At 35.5% G+C, this 18,525-nt stretch overlaps 1 protein-coding gene across 1 annotated transcript in view; it reads right to left on the reverse strand.

Annotated features, from left to right (window-relative positions):
* The window catches only part of BANK1 (B-cell scaffold protein with ankyrin repeats 1), a 273,465-nt gene that overhangs the window by 42,084 nt on the left and 212,856 nt on the right, over positions 1-18,525 (reverse strand). Inside the window, exons 8-10 of the mRNA XM_005862305.2 lie at positions 9,292-9,370; positions 5,115-5,423; positions 865-1,167 (exon numbers count right to left, since the gene is read on the reverse strand). Of these exons, the coding sequence (XP_005862367.1) occupies positions 865-1,167; positions 5,115-5,423; positions 9,292-9,370 (691 nt within the window). The remainder of the gene's footprint in view (positions 1-864; positions 1,168-5,114; positions 5,424-9,291; positions 9,371-18,525) is intronic.

An 18,525-nucleotide genomic window follows, 5' to 3' on the forward strand; every position in this document is an offset into this window, starting at 1 on the left:
TTTTGGTAGCTGACTTGGATTATTTCAATGTATAATGTATTGCCTCTCAGCTTTAGTTATCACCCAAACGTTTTTTTAGATTCCATTTTGTTCAAAAATCTCTAATAAAGGGTCACACTGTACTCTGTATTATTTGCGTATTTGTTGCCTAGAAACTCTCCTGAGATGGAGACATTGTTTTATTCCATATTCTCAGTTCTTAGGATGGCATCTTAGCCCAAAAAGGCGCTCAACACGTTTATTTGCATGCATTGCACTGAGGAATAAAAGTCCTCTCCTAGACATTATGGACTCATGGAATATACCAAACCAGAGTTCTAGTAAATGAGTGCAGTCAATACTCCTCCTGGGGTTTTGATACAACTGATTAATGAATGAGAAAGAAACACCGATATCTAAAATAAAGTAGAAATTCTATGATAGACGAAGTGAATCATACTCATTGGGGTGAAATGCAATTATCAGAGAAATTATGGTTACATATATGAGATCCTAGTATATCTTAAATGGAATTAGGAGCAAAAAGTAAAGTACCTACTTTATTTTCTTAAGTTGCACATTATTCAGAGTTGAGCTTCCCTCTTTTAGAATTATGGAAATGTCAAAAAGAATTTCTTCACACAGGCTATGGTTTCATGTTCTTTGGAAGGTTTGTCAAAATTACCCTTCTTAATGAAGAATTAGAAACCAGACCCCTGCTCACTAATTCTTTTCTTTATTCATTGTTTCTAAATTTTAAAATAGGCCAGTGCAACTCACCCATGACATGGACATATACTTTTTCTCTTTGGGATTTTAGATCCCATCAAAAAAGAGGACAATCCTACGCCCAAACAGACACAAACAAACAACAAAAGGCATTACCTTGAGCTATGTAAGGTGTGGTCTCTGCTTTCCGAGGGATATTTGTGGGTCGCGGTGTAGGAGCAGGAGGTCTGTTTATAATGAAAGACCGACCTCCAATTTTTTTCTTTGTACTTAAATTGGCCAGTATCATGTCATATTCACTGTCATCAATCTCAGCAAAAGTATATGGGTCTTCCTCCTCCTCCTGCTCCTTTTCATCTGTCTTTTCTTCCTCTCCTTCAGATTCACCTCTTGTTTCCCGTTTTGCACTGAGGTCGCACCAATTTTGACTTCTTTCCATTGGGCCTTCCAACATTTTCCCTGCTTATGAAATATGTAGATGGTGGTTACTCCTCAATTATATGCAATAGTTTTTGATGTTCATCTTTTACTTGCCTGAACTTCCCCCACAATAATTTATATGTTCTATCCTAAATTCCAGAAAAAGAGAAAAATGAACCATGGAATTTACCAACATATCCTCCTGTAGTTAGTAATTGCTAACTGTGTTAAGAAAAAAGTTCCTTTAGGACATGGGATTTCTTTCAAAAAGTAAATAAGAATATAAATGATTTTTACATAGTTTATGAATGACTTAGTATCAAGAAATTGAGTTATAAAATTAAGCCTCAAAATCCAAATGTTTTGAAAACTTTTCAAGTATAATACTCTTAGATTTTTTCTTCACTTGAAGTCATATTACTTCTCATAGATTTTTGCACTGGGCATTCCGCCTAAAATTTAATTTCTCTGAAAACAACAAGGTGGGATATCTAAAAGCACTTTCATTTGGTTTCTTATGGTAAGTCTCACTTTGATGATGACAAACTGTCCTTCAAACTCTTGAAGCCAACATGAACCTCATTCTTAGGTAAAGCAAAATGAAAGTAGGGCTTATGACCTAAAAGAGGACCTGGAAAATCAATGGCCTGAATATTAATTCTTATGAAAAGAATGAATAGTCTTTGATGGTTTTTATACTTAGTAAAATCTTTACATATTTTTATGAAAATGTATTAAATATTTTAGTAGCAGTTACTTAGAAGATGAAGATATACTTTGATTAATGAACAAGTTGAAAATAATTTTGATGGCTCTCTGCCAGACCAATGAGAATTTTTAAAAAATGCCCTTTGACAAATGTTTTGCTTAAAGTATTAATGAAAACAATAAAATGGAAAAGATTTCAGTTACTGACAAAAAAAAATCATTACTTTTCTATGTGGTTTTGGGAAATTCAGGCATGTGAACTAAAGGACAATAATTCTTTCCCTTGGGTGAAACTTAGACCAAAAAAATTAAGTTAAGTGACAGATGTTTTAGTGGAAAAAATTAGGAACTGAAGAGAAAGACGAGTTGTAGAGAAGAATAAGAGAAGATTATTATAGGAAGACTCACCAATTTTGGGGGGAATAGGCATATGAGGAGAGACCAAGATCATTTCCCAATAGTGTTAGATTTGATTGTTTCAGAAGTATACAGGCCAAAACACTTGTAACTAACTTTTAAAAATAATGTATTTTTATTGTTGAAAGTATTACAGATGTCTCACTTTTTCTCCCCATTGACCCTCTCCACCCTGCTCCCCGATCCCCAGGCCTTTACTGCACTACTGTCTGTGTCTATGGGTTATGCATATACACATATAAGTTCTTTGGTTATAACTAACTTTAAAATAACCATGACTTGCCCTTCCCCTAAGAATAATACAATACTGAGATTTTGACTTCATGACTCTGTTTCACTGACAGCATCACAGGTGAAGCCAGATTCAGTGTGTGGGAAACACTTTTACAGGCTTTTATTTTTAGTGGAATGTGTCAACTATCTTACTTTTAAGAACTGATTTCCTGAACTGTTACCTTTGTTTCTCCACCCACTTCCCTTCCCAACTCTTTCTAAAGTTGGGCTTGCACCAGAAGTAATACATTTTACTTTTTATTTCCCAGTGCATCAGGCCATACTTTTCATATTAGAGTGGGACCTGCACTTTCTCAATGCAGGTTGTACATTAGTAAATAAAGATTACAATAATTCCAATTTTTGAAGTAAGTGGGGCAAGAGTGTATAATAAAGAGAAGAATCCCTGAAATCCCAGGATATCTGTTCTGAGAGGTATTTGACATGTTCTAATTACAGACTCTATGCTGTTGGATCTGAGTCAGAGAGGGCTCCTAAGTTATAGCTGCCTTGCAAGCTTATTGTAAAGATAAAAGGAGACACACATGCTCTTTATAAACTGAAAAGTGGTCTGTAGTGTTGTCTATTATTGTTTTCTACAGTGAATATGTCCATAAATCCATCATGGAGAATTTGATGCATAGGCATTGATGAAGAGGCCTCTCTTTTACAGTAACTGGAGGACATATGGAAGCTACTCTGAAAGGACAATTCCTGAAGGTGTCACTAGCTAAAGTCAAAGATCACATATAAAGTTGCCATTCAAAAAGTAAGGGGAAGCTTCCAGTCTTACTTTCCCAAACCTTAATCAAAGTATTTTAAGAAAAAGATGTTAGTATTTTATTTTCCATTTACTGCCAATATTAGCCTTATGAAAAGATGAGATTAAAAGTAGCAGTATATGACATGTAAAAACAGAGATTTTACATAAAAGGTGTGGGTTTTTGTTTTATTTTGCTTTTTACATTTGGTACTTTTCAGAAAATATATTAGCCAAAATTACACTTCTGGTCTTAGCTATTTTGTGAATACTCGGTTCAGAGTAGTTTTAATACTCCTAACCAACATAACATAGGCAGAAATTTCCATTGGGAAACACTACAATTTAACATTAGTTTCTTTGAGAAATTTAACCTGATAGAAGACAACTTTGCCTCTCAACAATTAATTTTAATACTTATATGAAATTATTTACATCTGTTAAAATGATATAAATTTACCAGAATTTTGATGTCAGTGTACTACTGATCTATGTCCCTCCCCCCAACTCCCAAGATTGATACACCTACTTCATTGATCTATCTTAATGGTCTATATGAGCTTGGCATTGGTAGGCAATCAATAATATCTGCTGAACGAGTGAATGGATCAGAGGAGCTGCCCCTGAGGTTTTCCATACTTTCCATTAAGTAGTCGTCTCCATCTCTAAAGACAGTGCCTGACCTTAGTACAAGTTAGGTTGATAAACTTGAACTTTCATAGAGACAGGGCCTTCAAGAACACAAATATTAAATGCCATAGCTTTAAAATTTACTTTTTGAAATAGTGCTCATATATTTTATAACCTTCTAGGACTCAACAACTAAAATACCGTGACAAATGGAGGTTTGATATTTCTTTCATCTTCCTTATTAAATTTTCTTTGCTGAATTTGGAAAGCAAATATACAATAGGGATCAATAAAGTGAGTGAAAATGAGCGACTGTAAGAGTGAATGCGAAGATAGAAGTTTGTCAGTCTGTTGCACACTCCAGGCTAATAAGGCCCAAATCCCAGGAAACCTGTCCAGAGAGGCAATGGACACATTCTAAGTACTAATTCTATGCTCTTGGATCTGAGTCAGAGAGGGGATCCTAAGTTATAGCTGCCTTGCAACTTCGTTGTCAAGATAAAAAGAGACACACATGCTCTTTATAAATGGAAAAGTGGTCTGTAGTGTTCTCAATTATTGTTTTCTTCAGTGAACATGGAAGCTCTTCTTGATACCCCTGACCCCCTCCCTCCCCCATTACACACCTTCATCCTGCATCTGGGAGCAATGTGGTCACAGTCATTTAACTGTTCTCCCACTTAAGCAATATACATGTATGTGTAAGGTGTTCCTAGACTCCGGGCTCAGTGCAATGTGATAAGCCTTCTGCCACTTGCTTCCTTTGAAGCAACCAACTGAGTGAAATGCCCAAGGTCATTTTCAAATCTGTGCTACTTTAGCCTGTCTCTTTTGCTAGAAGAGTATTTTTAGAAGCAAAGTTATCATTTACTTTTCCATATTACTTGAGGTTTATTTCAGGGAAAGAGTTTACAGACTATTTCCTTATTTTATTTATTTGTATTTTACTTACTAAAAGCTTTGCAATGAGGCTGTTTCTGAAGAAAGGAAGGAAGGAAAGAAGGAATAGAGGGAGGGAGGGAGGAAGAAAGGGTTGGTGGTAGGTATCTCTGGCCTGATTTCCTAGGCCCCAGCTGTTAAAGAACAGAGTGAAATTGCTCTTAGTTTTAGAAGCTGATCTCCTCTGTATGGATTTGCTACTGTTTTATATGCTATGTAAGTCTGTCAAAGTGTGTGTGTTTTTTAACCTTGAATTTACCTTGTAATGTGAAGGGAGGTTTATCCAGTTGCAGGGTAGCAACTACAGGTCGAGGTGGGGGAAGAGGTGGTCTGTCATCCATGAGTGGTTCTTGTGAGCTGATTTCTGCATTATCTCCAGGAATGAACATATACAAGTCATCATACTGGTCCTCAAAACTCCCACTGTCAACCTCGGGCAGGCTGTGCCTGGTCTCCGTGCCTGATTCATTCTCTTTTTCTTCCTTTGCTGTTTCATTCGCCTCAGCGCCTTCAGCTCTCTGCCTCTCTGTCTGCTCACCTTCATGATGAAATGCTGGGTTCTGTAGGGCTGTTTAGGATGAAGATTGTATGATTTCATTTACACACACCATCTGGAGGCATTTCCTAGTTCATACAGAAGTGGTAGTTGCTAATAAAACTTTTATGATGTGATATAGTGAAAAGCTGACAAATGCATAATTTTGGTGAATAGTCATTCTTGGGCTTTTAAAATATTTACCAAATGAGAAGTTAAAGCTCCACTTTATCTTGCTACCCCAGTATGAGGCACACTCATACGTATAATATTCTCATTCTCTAGCGTTCCTGTTCAAGCAGATTCATAGATATGACTGCATTATTGCATTTTTATTGGAAAACAGTATAACTGACATAATAAGTTGTAAGTGATGGAAAAGGTAAAGATGAGGAAAAATAAATATTACCTTGCTTGTAAACATTGCAATAAAAATATATCTGTGATTCTTATTTAGTTATCTATATTATAAAAGGCCTGTGGCCCCAACGCCATAACAACCAAAGACCAGCGTGGGTGGGTGGGGCCGCCCATTTTGCACGCTGGGTTTCTAGTTATTTAAATATTTACTTATCAACAGATGATACTTTAATTCTTGAAAATGTTACTTGAGAAAAGTGTTCATCCATTTTGCATCAGGAAGGCATCCAAATTACTAACAGTAGGTAAATCTTTCTAAGGCTCAGTTCTCACCTATAAAATGTATTCTGTCTTGAAACTTAACCAAATGATCCAAAGTCCCTCCATCTAAGAATCATGGTTCCAACATTTGTGTTTATACTGTACAAAATAAATGCTCTCTAACCACTCAGGAAAAAAATAGAAAAAAGATATTATAATGCAATATCTTTAAGTCTTAAAAAATTGTTTATATTCTCTTTATAATAAGTCTGCTCTAAATTAAGGATCCACAAAATTTTAAATCAAAACTTTTGACTCTCCTCATTGCAGGGAATGTGTGAATAACAATTTCCAATGTCAGTGCAAAGGAAAAACAAATAATTGTTTTTTAAAGTGCTGCTAAACTAAAGTATAGCTAAAGAAGCAAAAGAGTGGAGTATGGAAAAAAAGGACAACAGTGTGGTGATTGCCAGGGGAAGGGGGATGGGAGGGAGTGGAAGGGGGATGGAAACTTAACTTGGGGTGCTGAACACACAATACAGTGTACAGGTGATGTGTTCTATAATTGTGCACCCGAAACCTGTGTAATTTTATTAACCAGTGTCAATAAAATGAAAAACAATGTGGGAAAAAAGAAAAATCATTTTTTAAATGAAAGTTTACATTGTAGAAAATTTTCAGCAGTAGAAAAATCATGCCTCAGAGGGCACCCCATATTTCTACATGGAATTTTATTTTTTTAATCTTCTTTTATGTGAGAAAGAAGAAGGATACAGCTGGCAACCAAGATTCTTTAATTACCAGCCTAAGCAGAGCAGACAACCTTGAATCCTTGCACAGATCTCTCACTGATCCCATCTTCCTACTTCTAACACCGAACACTGAGCCTGAAACAAAGTAGTCTCTGGAAATGATGGAGTAGATGATGGAGCAACTGAAAGGAAATCACTGCTCAGGGCTAGCAAAGGGACTTCACTAAGTTTCTCTGGGCAAGTGAACACCAACTTAGAATTACATTCACGCTATAGGAAATTTCTTGCAGCCGCTCTTATGCTGAGGTGTTCCATGTTTACGTTTTATGTCTACACTGTCTAAGCAACAGACTCTCCTGGGTCCTTGTTGACCATGCCCAAACCTGGAATCCAGTCCTGAAGAGTCAGGTAAGGTCGTGGGTCCATAGGATTTAGGAAGCTTCATAGCAATGGTGGGAGCAATGGAAATCTGCTGACTAAGGGTTCTAGGCTTCACCCCCTTTCCCATGAAAAAGCCTGAGGCCTGAGGCCCGTCACACTGTGTTTCACATATGAGACAGTTCGAGGTCCAAACTGTCTGTAGGAATGATATTGTTCTGTGCAAATCACTGCAATAATGTTTCCTTACTACTGTCCTTCTGAGGATTAAATGTCATATTGAATACACGGCCATTATTAATGATGGTCTGTATCATCACTTTCATTATCATTAAAAATGACATTTATAACATTCAGACTTCATGTGTTAATGCATTACTTTAATATTTAGCATTCTTTTGGGTTCTGCGATAATGTCCCTATTTTGCCAAAGTATGCTCCTTAAAGCATTGTGTTTAAATTTATTTGATTTGCAGGCCAGCCTATCATTTGAAAAACTAGTGGTCTATAATACTTAACTGAGCACCCACTGCGCACTGTTCAAAGCACAAATGCCCGAGGCACAAGCATGCTTGATGTGTGAGAGTCACCGTGGCTGTGAGCACTCAGGGGAGCGGTGACAGATGGGATGACAATCTAGGGCCTCGTGGGCAATGATACAGATTATATGTATAATGGGCAGGTAGGTAGATTTGGAACAGAATAGTGATTAGTTTCTTCATGACATAGTGTATTTGGGTGGCAAATGTGGAAGCTACTATTGGCAGGGTTTCTTAAAAGCTGTGTTATTGACATTTTGGACTCCTGTGTTGTATGGGGCATGTCCTGTAGGATATTTAGCAGCATTCCTGTTGTCTCTGCTCTTAAATGCCAGTTGCAGATCTCCCTTCTCAAATCATACCAATAAAAAAATCTCTGTTCAATAAGTCAGTGAAAAACAAATATTTGATGTCACTTATATGTGGAATCTAAAGAACAAAATAAACAAACAAAATTGAAACAGACACAGAGAGCAATCAAATGGTTGACAGAAGGTGGGACTTGGGAAACTGTGTGAAGAGGTGAAAAGGTTAAGAAGTACAAATTGGTAGTTATGAGATAGTCGCAGGGATGTAAAGTGCAGCATAGAGAATATAGTCAATAGTACTGTAATGACTATGTATAGTGCCAGGTGGGTACTGAAAATATCAGGGGGACCACTTTGTAGAGTATATAATTCTCTAACCACTATGCTGTACACCCAAAACGAGTACAAACTAACACTGAATGCAAACTCTAATTTAAAAAAAACCCTCCATTCATCGACAAATATCCTCTCTTGGGGACAGAAAATAGCCCTCCATTGAGAGCCACAGTGCTAGCAATAATCCAGGGGAGCTGATGACAGTGTGGACTAGTAATAATCACAATGAAAGCTGAGAAATGGCTGAATGCTGGCTCTGTTTTGAAGGTACAGCCAACAGTATTACCTGGCAGGTTGGATATGGGGTAGGAGACAAAGTAAAAAAGCCATGATGACCAGGGGTTTTGGCCTGAACTGACCAAGGACGGAATCTTCACTTGCTGGAATGGGGAAGTCAGTAAGTGGAGCAGGTTGGGCGTGGCGGGAATCAGGGCTTCCAGATTTGGAAATGTTAGGTGGGAGATGCGTATCAGACATGCTCGTGAAGCAAACTGTCCCATGCCAATGGAATCTGACATAAGGGCGCAGTGACATATCTACAAAGACTCTGAATTAGTCTTCAGACACGAGGCTATAGAATTACATCCCATTGCAGCCAGTCAGGCGCTTAGAGAATGTCCTTGTCCAACTTTCCAATTTCCTAGCTGAGGAAACTAAGGTCTGAAAAGAATGTTTAAAAATAAAAAACACACTGAAAAAATATACTTGTTAAACAGTCAGAATATTTACATCAACCTGACTTCTGTATTTTCTTTGGGTAGGAAAAACTGGTGTTTGATTATTAAGCATTGAACTTAGAAGTACTTAAATTAGCAAAACAATTTCATAATATCTGTGCCATACTACAAATTAAGAGTATTTCAGTTAATTACCTTTTCATGCTCTCTTCAGCCTTACTTTTCCAGGTACATATATGTAATACAAACATTACATATATACATAGTATATGACATACAGGAACACTTACTGGGAAAATATGCAGAAAGTGAGGCAGCATCCTCTTCATAGTCATATTCTTGCTCATTATTTCTACTAATTTCTTGGATCTGAAAAAATGAAAGTAATTTTCAATAATATGCATTAATCTTAATAAATCTGGATTTTATTTTTATTTTTTTTATTGATTTCAGAGAGGAAAGGAGAAGGAGCGAGAGATATAAACATCAATGATGAGAGAGAATCATCAATCAGCTGCCTCCTGCATGTCTCCTACTGGGGATCGAGCCTGCACCCCGAGCATGTGCCCTTGACTGGAATTATTAAACCTGGGACCCTCCAGTCTGCAGGCCGATGCTCTATCCACTGAGCCAAACCAGCTAGGACATAAATCTGCATTTTAAATATGCTAAATTAAAAACTGATACATAGAAATAAAAAAGTAGTTTTAAAGTTTTTACTTAAATACTTAAATTTGATTACATTACCTATCATTATATTTGTGTCATCAATGATCATTCAGTGACACATGCAGTGGTTCTCAACCTTCCTAATGCCACGACCCTTTAATACATTCCCTCATATTGTGGTGACCCCCAACCATAAAATTATTTTCGTTGCTACTTCATAACTGTAATTTTGCTACTGTTATGAATTGTAATGTAAATATCTGATATGCAGGATGTATTTTCATTGTTCGCGACCCACAGGTTGAGAACCGCTGAAAAGTATAACTGGGGCAATAGAATATCTAAAATAAGCAATACATTCATTTAGAAATGAAATTTACTGTAACTACCTTAAGATTCAAAGAAATAACCATGAAATTTAGATGTAATAAATAACTCCCAAATAAAATTGAGCACAACTATTTTTCTTTGAAAACCATGAATTTTGCTTCCTTTTAATATTTCTGAATCTTTTTACCGGTTCAAAAGGCATTCTTAATCACATCAAGTATATAACACAGTGAAAGTCATGAAGTTGTAAAATGGTTTATTTTCCACCTTTAAAAAGAAACCAAGAAAGGGAATTTATGTTTGTCTCCCTGAAATCAGTTCCTCTACACTTGGAAGGGAGGATTACTGAGAAAGGACAGAAACCTATTATTTCTGGAATTGCTAGTCTTATAATCTCTGAAAGAGGCACTGGTTCTATATTCAGGAAACATCTTTGCATTCATAGAGAAAGTTAGTAGATAGTTCTATTTATGCAAAAGCATCTAGGGCAAAGAATGGCGCCTGTTGAATAGGTCATATTTTGTCAGCATGAATTCACATAATTATTCAAATGACTTATGCTTTTGTTCTTAATAAAATTGATTGAAATAATTATGTTATTTGCTCTTCAATTGGACTGACCCTTTAGAATGGAAAGCATCCATATTACAGCATTATGAAATTTATGGCTGCCTTCGTATGTAAGGATATTTGGCCTACCTATTGATTTCAACAATTTGGTTTGTCACCCACTTTGGCCATTGGGAGTCCAATGGAACTTCTTTTTAAATAAAAAACTAAAGCTATTCAGAGAAGCAGCCCAGTCTTTCATTTCCAGTGGAATCATAAAAGTAAAAATCTCTTCAGTATTTTTTTTTTTAGTGAACTTGATGCAGAAGCTCATGTTCTATTTAAATTATATTTTCCCCTTGGTGGACTCAATCAAATGATATGTAAATCATGTAAATTTACTGGGAAGCTTGACATGTTGATTGATATTTGTTTGCTTTGGTATTAAAATAGTTGTTTAACATAGTCATTCATTATTTCCAATTAGCCTGACCTATACATTTCATAAAGTAGATTAAAAAATCCATTAAAAATCCATAATACTCTTAAATCATATAAAGAAAGTTTTTGCTAATTGAAAAATAGGAATGGTTTTCAAAGATTTCAGGAATTACATAAACATTTTCTTTATACTATTCACAAGTATAGATATTATAAACCCAAGATCAGTGGGAATTTATAAAAAAAACTGTGGCCAAGTGTATATAAGTGTAGGTGAGTTGACTGAGGTTGAATCATAATCCATCAATTTGCTGGGTGGGTTAAATTAGAATAATGTAAGCAAAACACATATCAAATCTACCACATAGTGAGTGCTCAATAAATATAATCTGCATATGCTAGATTTTTCTTCATCATATAAAATATAGATCTACATTTAAGAAAGAATGGTGACCACATTAGTTTAAAGGAGGGGGGCATCACCAACATGTACCAATAGTTATTTAATGCATGTCTTCTTAACTGTAATATTAACTTTCTAATTAGAGTGTGGCAGTATGATTTCATTATAATAGAGATGATAAGAATCATGGAATAAGAGATAACTTAATTTTTTAATAGCTTTTATTTCCCTGGATTTGGAACCTGACTTTATTTGTTCATTTATCAAATAATCATGCAGGTCTGCTATCTAAATACTGGTGGCAATTCAGAAAAATAAGTTAAAAATATAAAAAAAAGAGATGTAATTCCTACTCTCAAAAATATCACATTTTTAACTGGGAGAGGAAGAAAAATAAAAAAATAATTAGAATACAATATTTTATTTATTGCACCATAATAAACTCAGTTCTTACCAGTGAAATAGAGAATTAAGAAATAATCAGATAATTAAGGCAAAGTTTTATTTATTTGCTTTTTGTGTAAGGCGATTAGACTAAAAATATTCTTAGAAGGTAGAGGGTTTAATGCTAAGTGAATTAAGTCAGACAAAGAATGATAAACACTGTATGATTTCACATATATGTCAAATCTTAAAACAAAACAAAACAAATGAACAAACAAAACAAAACAACTCATTGAAATAGAGAACAAACTGATGGCCGCCAGAGGGGGTGAGTGAAAAGGTAAAGGGGAATATAGTCAATAATAATGTGAAAAGTTAATGGTAATTAGACTTAAAGTGCTATTCACTTCATAACATATATAAATGTTGAAGCACTATGTTGTTCACATGAAACTCATATAATATTGTATGCAATAAAAAATTAAAAAAATTTATCTTGACATTTGCCTGATTCTCAATTCTCTAAATGAAACATCCAGTATAAACAATAAAATCTATTAGTTAAAATACTCAATGTAATAGGCCAACCCATAGAGAGTCCATGAAGTACATAATGTTTAATAAATTTAAAATTTGAGAGATGTAAAGCAAAACAACAATGAGGTACCATCTCACACCTGTCAGAATGGCTACCATCAACAAACCAACAAATGACAACTCCTGGCGAGGATGCGGAGAAAAGGGAACCCTCGTGCACTGCTGGTGGGAATGCAGACTGGTGCTGCCACTGTGAAGAACAGTATGGAGTTTCCTCAAAAAATTAAAAATGGAACTTCCATTTGACCCAGTGATCCCACTTCTAGGAATATACCCCAAGAAACTAGAAACACCAATCAGAAAGAATACATGCACTCCTATGTTCATAGCAGCACAGTTTACCATAGCTAAGATTTGGAAACAGCCTAAGTGCCCATCAGCAGATGAGTGGATTAACAAACAGTGGTACATCTACATAAAGGAATACTACGCTGCTGCAAAAAGGAAGGAACGCCTACCATTTACAACAGCATGTATAGAGCTGGAGAGCATTATGTTAAGTGAAATAAGCCAGTCAGAGAAAGATAAACATCACATGATCTTACTCATTTATGGATTATAATGAACAACATAAACTAATGAACAAAAACAGATCCAGAGACAGAGAAGCATCGATCAGACCATCAAACCTCAGAGGGAAGGCAGGGGAGGGTGGGAGTAAGGGGGAGAGATCAACCAAAGGACTTGTATGCATGCTTATAAGCATAACCAGTGGACACAGACACCAGGGGCGTGAGTGCATAAATGGGGGGGGGCAATGGGGGAATAAGGACACATATGTAATACCTTAATCAATAAAAAAGGGAAAAAATAAATTTAAAATCATTTATTACAAAAGATAAAATAAAAAGAAAACATTTTGTTGACTGAGGTATATAAAGTTCCACATGGCTTTGGCATCTAGTACTGTACAAATTGATCATATTATTATGATTTTGAGGGAGTGAATAAAAACAATCTTCATATAGCAGCTGTTTTCCATATCTTTTTATGAGATTCTGCAGATATTGTAATTAGCGCCAGCTCTTGCCCAACTTTCCACTGTGTTAATCATAAATGATTTTACCAGCTTTAAAGCATATAGCAGTCTGTGGAATGACAATAAGAAGATTCATGCATATTTAAACAATAACATGTTGACCCTATAATATTTCATATATTACCGAAAATTAATGCATTGGGCTATGGAATCTGAGATGAGATTTTGATTTAAATAATAAAAATTATTCTTACTAAATATTCAGAATAATAATCAATGTTGTACTAAAGCCATGATAAACAACAAACATAGAATCTCAGAATTGTTTTTCAAGGGTACATTGTAGAAATACATATCTTAGCTGTCATTATATCTTTTAAGAGAATTTGCTTTTCCTTTGACCATCTAGGAATATAGTCCAAAAGCATATTATAGCATTTAGATCCCAAATTTAAAATTATAAAGACCATTATAAACTTTTGAACAATAATAGATACAGAGGCAGAGCTGCCTCAAACAGATTGTCAAACTGCAGCGGGAAGGCCGGGGAGGGTTGGGAGACAGGAGGGAGCAGGGTAAGAGATCAACCGAAGGACTTGTATGCATGCATATAAGCATAACCAATGGACATAAGACACTGGGGGGTAGGGGAGACCAGGGGATTGTCAAGGGCGGGGGAAAAAAAGGACACATATGTAATACCCTTTGTAATACTTTAAGCAATAAAAAAATTAAAAAAAATAAAATAAAATAAAAAATAAATAAATAAAATTAAATAGGAAAATCCCTGCAAACAGTTCATAAATGTTTACAATCAAGATCACTGATGACCCTGGAAGTGGAATTAGAATGGAATAGAGTGAGTGAATTCATATTGGATTGAAAGAACTTGAAGAGTGAAATAAAGAATGGAAGGCATCTTGTATATAGAGTCCCCTATGGGGATCCATTATGTGAAGAAGGGTTATAGGACAACTGTACTTAAGATTTGTTTTTCAAAAAAAATGAGTTAAAGATGTTGGCAAAAGAGTGCTTTAATGTAGGCAAGGGCTATGGAAATGGCAGGTGTAACATGCAGAGTACAGGTGCACAAGCCACTGTGAGATGCACAATATGAAAATTTCATAACCCCAAACCTCAGTTTCAAATTCGTGGGGAAGAGAAGGAATCTAGATAAGGCAAAATGGAAGAAGCTTTAAAATATGTACATGCAAAGTGCTACTGGTATAAGATAGAACCATGCAATCATGTCCATGGCATTAATGGAACAGAGAACATTTCACAGTAGGTGGTATTCAATCTGAGTCATAAAGGAGAGTATAGTTTTAATCTGTAAAAAAGAAGGGAGGAGCCCATTCTTGGTCAATGGGTGAGCATGTCCAAAACTGCAGCATGGCTTGGTGAACGGTTCATAGTGGGTTTGATTAGGTTGCATGGATTAATCTATTTGAATGTCAAGATGGGCTGGTGCATTCAGGTTTTATTTTATGAAGTTTTAAATGCTTCTTACCATATATGTAATTATTTTTCTAAGAACTGAGAAGCAGCACGTTCCTGCCTGTATTTTTGAAAAGTAATTGCAAAAACAGTGTGTAAGAGGGAGAGGGGTTATTTCAAGAGTCAAGGTGAAGGGTAATGAGGATAGTGAAAGAAACTATTTAGTGGAAAAAGCAGATTGTAGAAATACCAATGAGATGGAATAGACATTTTTACAGCTTCAGTGCTGAAGGCTGAAGGCCAAGGATAAATGAGACTATGTTAAATTTTTGTTTAGCATAATGACATCTGGTAACCAGTTATAATGCTTAACACACTCTCTTTTTATGACACTCCTCCAGAGAACTCTTGCCATTTAGGGATGAGGACACTGATGGAAAATAAGTTTTCTATGCAGTTTGAGATGAAAGTTTGAGGTGAAGATATAACATCAACATTCTTGGAATATCCTTTACATTACTTCATGTAACACTTGGAAATATATATCAGAGTGGTATATGGGTATTAAATGGTGAGTACTCCAAATATTTTGTAAAGTTAAGGAGATTACCAACTTGAGAAAACAGAAGATAGTTCATGTATTATTAGTTTATCAATTTGATCAACAAGACAACTATAAAAACAGGTTGATAGAATTAAGTTGCTGAATCACTAAATATAAAGTCCAAATTAGGTTATAAATATATTTTTAAAAGTGCTTAGACGCAAGCAATTCAATATCAAACTATAAATTACAATCAAATTTTACTGTATTTCTTTCTAAAAAAATGAAAAGATTTCAAGCAAGCTTGCCATGAAGTTAAATGGATTAGTTAGACATAAGTTTCCTCTGAACAATAAATACACTGAAAAAAACACCCATACACTTGTTTCCACCACTTAAAAATGAAATTAGATGTTGAAAAGACTGCAGAAAGAAGGGATTTAATAAAAGAGAGAAAAAATGTCACAGATAGGAGGACATAATCACACAAATCAAAGGTCAAAACTAAGAAATAATAATTTAAAATGTTTTAATTTATTTTAGAGAGAAAGAAGGGAGAGAGAGAGAGAGAGAGAGAGAGAGATCGACCAATGTGTGAGAGAGAAACACTGGAACCTGCAAGCTGTGTATGTGCCCTGATCGGGAATTGAACTGGAGACCTTTTGGTGCATGGGATGATGCTCATCCAACTGAGGCACACTGGCCAGGGCCAGAGAATCATTCTTAATTATCTTTCCTCAATTTCAGAATGAATTTAGAACTCAGCTAAATTATCATGATGAAGAATTAGTTTCTGGTACAGGAGACTTTACTAACTCATGTAACAAGTTAGCTCCTTACTTTGTAGTCTAGACATACCATCTAACATTTTGAATCATGATAAATTTTCAATAACCTTGTTTCATCAGTCAATACGTATTTATTAAATGTTTTTCATGTACATAGGCTAGGCAACTTTCCAGGGCATATACAAAATATATAACATGTTCTTAGGATTCTGAATATATAACTAGGGAAATAAAAGTGAATTTCATGAAACAACTATAGTCGTTGGTTTGACTAAAGAGCACAACAGAAGGTAAGAAGAATGAAATCATTGTAGGTTGGAATAATTAGAGCTGGAATTTGAAGGATGGGTAGAATTTGGAAAATGAATCTTAAATATGGTCCTAGCAGCTAATGCATGCTTTTTGAGGTGGGTTTACATGTTTCCAAGTTAACACGTTGGACTTAGTGAAGTGGTAGGCAGGTTTACATGTATGTTGACTATTATTAAGAGACCGTTTTTAATTTTTTTTCTGAGCCTTTGATAATTTGAGTGAGAGTCAAAAAAACGAAGTGGGGAAAAAAACAAGGCAAGTAATAAAAGGCTAGCATTGTCATCATCATAGTTGTTGGACATTTCTTTTATCTAAAAACAGGAGCAGGTGGTTTCTGAAATCCAAGCCAGAAACAAACATAAACTATCACTTAGAGACCCAGCAATTTCCCACAAAGATTATAGTAGTCTTTAGTTGCTAGCAAGTGTTATTTGACAAATGAAACAAAAGATCCTTAAGTTTATATTATTACTATCAGAAAATAAGAGGTTTTGATAAATTAAATAGAAGAATCTCAAAGCTTAAATTGTTACTAATCTATTCATTACCATTAGGTATTAACTTGGCCGAAATAATCCCTAGATTCCAATGCAGAATAAGAAGATTCAGTTTTATCGATCAGAACACTTAAATCATGAAAGATCAATAGTCAGAAAGGTGGATCATAAATTACTAAAGCTACAGTGAGAGAGTCATTAACATTTCTCGCCTCAAACCTTCAATTTGATGGCAGGAAACAATTTAGGAGAGGTTGTTCCTATGGGGAAAAGTCACGACAGATAAAAGTATATGAAAATACTTATTTTCTAATTGCATATAATATTCTTTTTATATACGGCAATGCACCATACTACTCTGTGTTTTTTTTTTCAAATTTAAAAATTTTACATTGAAATTGTGGAGTTTAACTAGTAACACTATTAATATCATTCAGTAGCAGAGTAGTATCTCATAATCAGAGAAATGTGTGACACAGATATATTCCCAATGAATAATTTCCTCCATGCCAATTTACCAGATTCTATGCAAATCAGTTTTCAGAAAAACTTTTACCATTCCACTTATCTTTGATGACTAAATTGGCAAGATGTACACTCTTAGATCTTACCTAAACACAGACTTATTTAAGATGATGTATACACTTGAAACCTGTAAAATTTTATTAACCAATGTCACTCCATAAATTCAACAAAAATTAAAAAAGAAACATTATACAAAAATGCATTTTTATTTACCAAAGACAACTTAAAACTTTAGCAAAATATATTTGACTAGAGGCCCGATGCACAAAAATTTGTGCACTCGGGGGGTGGGGTGTCCCTCAGCCCAGCCTGCGCCCATTCACAGTCCAGGACCCCTTGGGGGATGTCCACCTGTCGACTTAGGCCCACTCCCTGGGGGATCAGGCCTAAGCTTGCAGTCAGACATCCTTCTGGCAGCCCGGGAGCCCTCTGGGGATGTCCGACTAAAGGCTTAGGCCTCCAAGGGATCGGGTCTAAACCATTAGTTGGACATTCTTAGTGCTGCCACAGAGGTGGGAGAGGCTCCTGCCACCACCACTGCACTGGCCAGCCATGAGCCAGCTTCTGGCTGAGTGGCACTCCCTAATGGAAGTGCACTGACCACCAGGGGGCAGCTCCTGCATTGAGTGTCTGCCCCCTGGTGGCCAGTGCGCATCATAGCAACTGGTCATTCTGCCGTTCAGTCAATGTGCATATTAGCCTTTTATTATTATTATATAGGATGTCCCTATTTTCCCCCTTTTGCCCCCTCTACCCAGCTCTTGCCCCCCACTTCTCTCTGGCCATCACCATACTGTTGTCTGTGTCCATGGGTTGTGCATATGTTTTCTTTGGCTAATCTCTTCTTTAAATTCACTTCTATAATCCACCATTATATATTTTCTATTATATCATTTAGAATTAAGATATTTTTTAATTGAACCCTTGTAAATTTTAGCACAATTTAATAAATTATGCTAGAAGCAATTAGGAGATTTTTCATGTAATGCAGATACATTTCAATTAATATTTTATTAATTTTTAATTTTTTAATATTTTAATTTGAAATAATCTCATACATGTAAAAAAA

The sequence above is a fragment of the Myotis brandtii genome, unplaced genomic scaffold (genome assembly GCF_000412655.1).
Source record: "Myotis brandtii unplaced genomic scaffold, ASM41265v1 scaffold163, whole genome shotgun sequence".
NCBI lineage: Eukaryota > Metazoa > Chordata > Mammalia > Chiroptera > Vespertilionidae > Myotis > Myotis brandtii.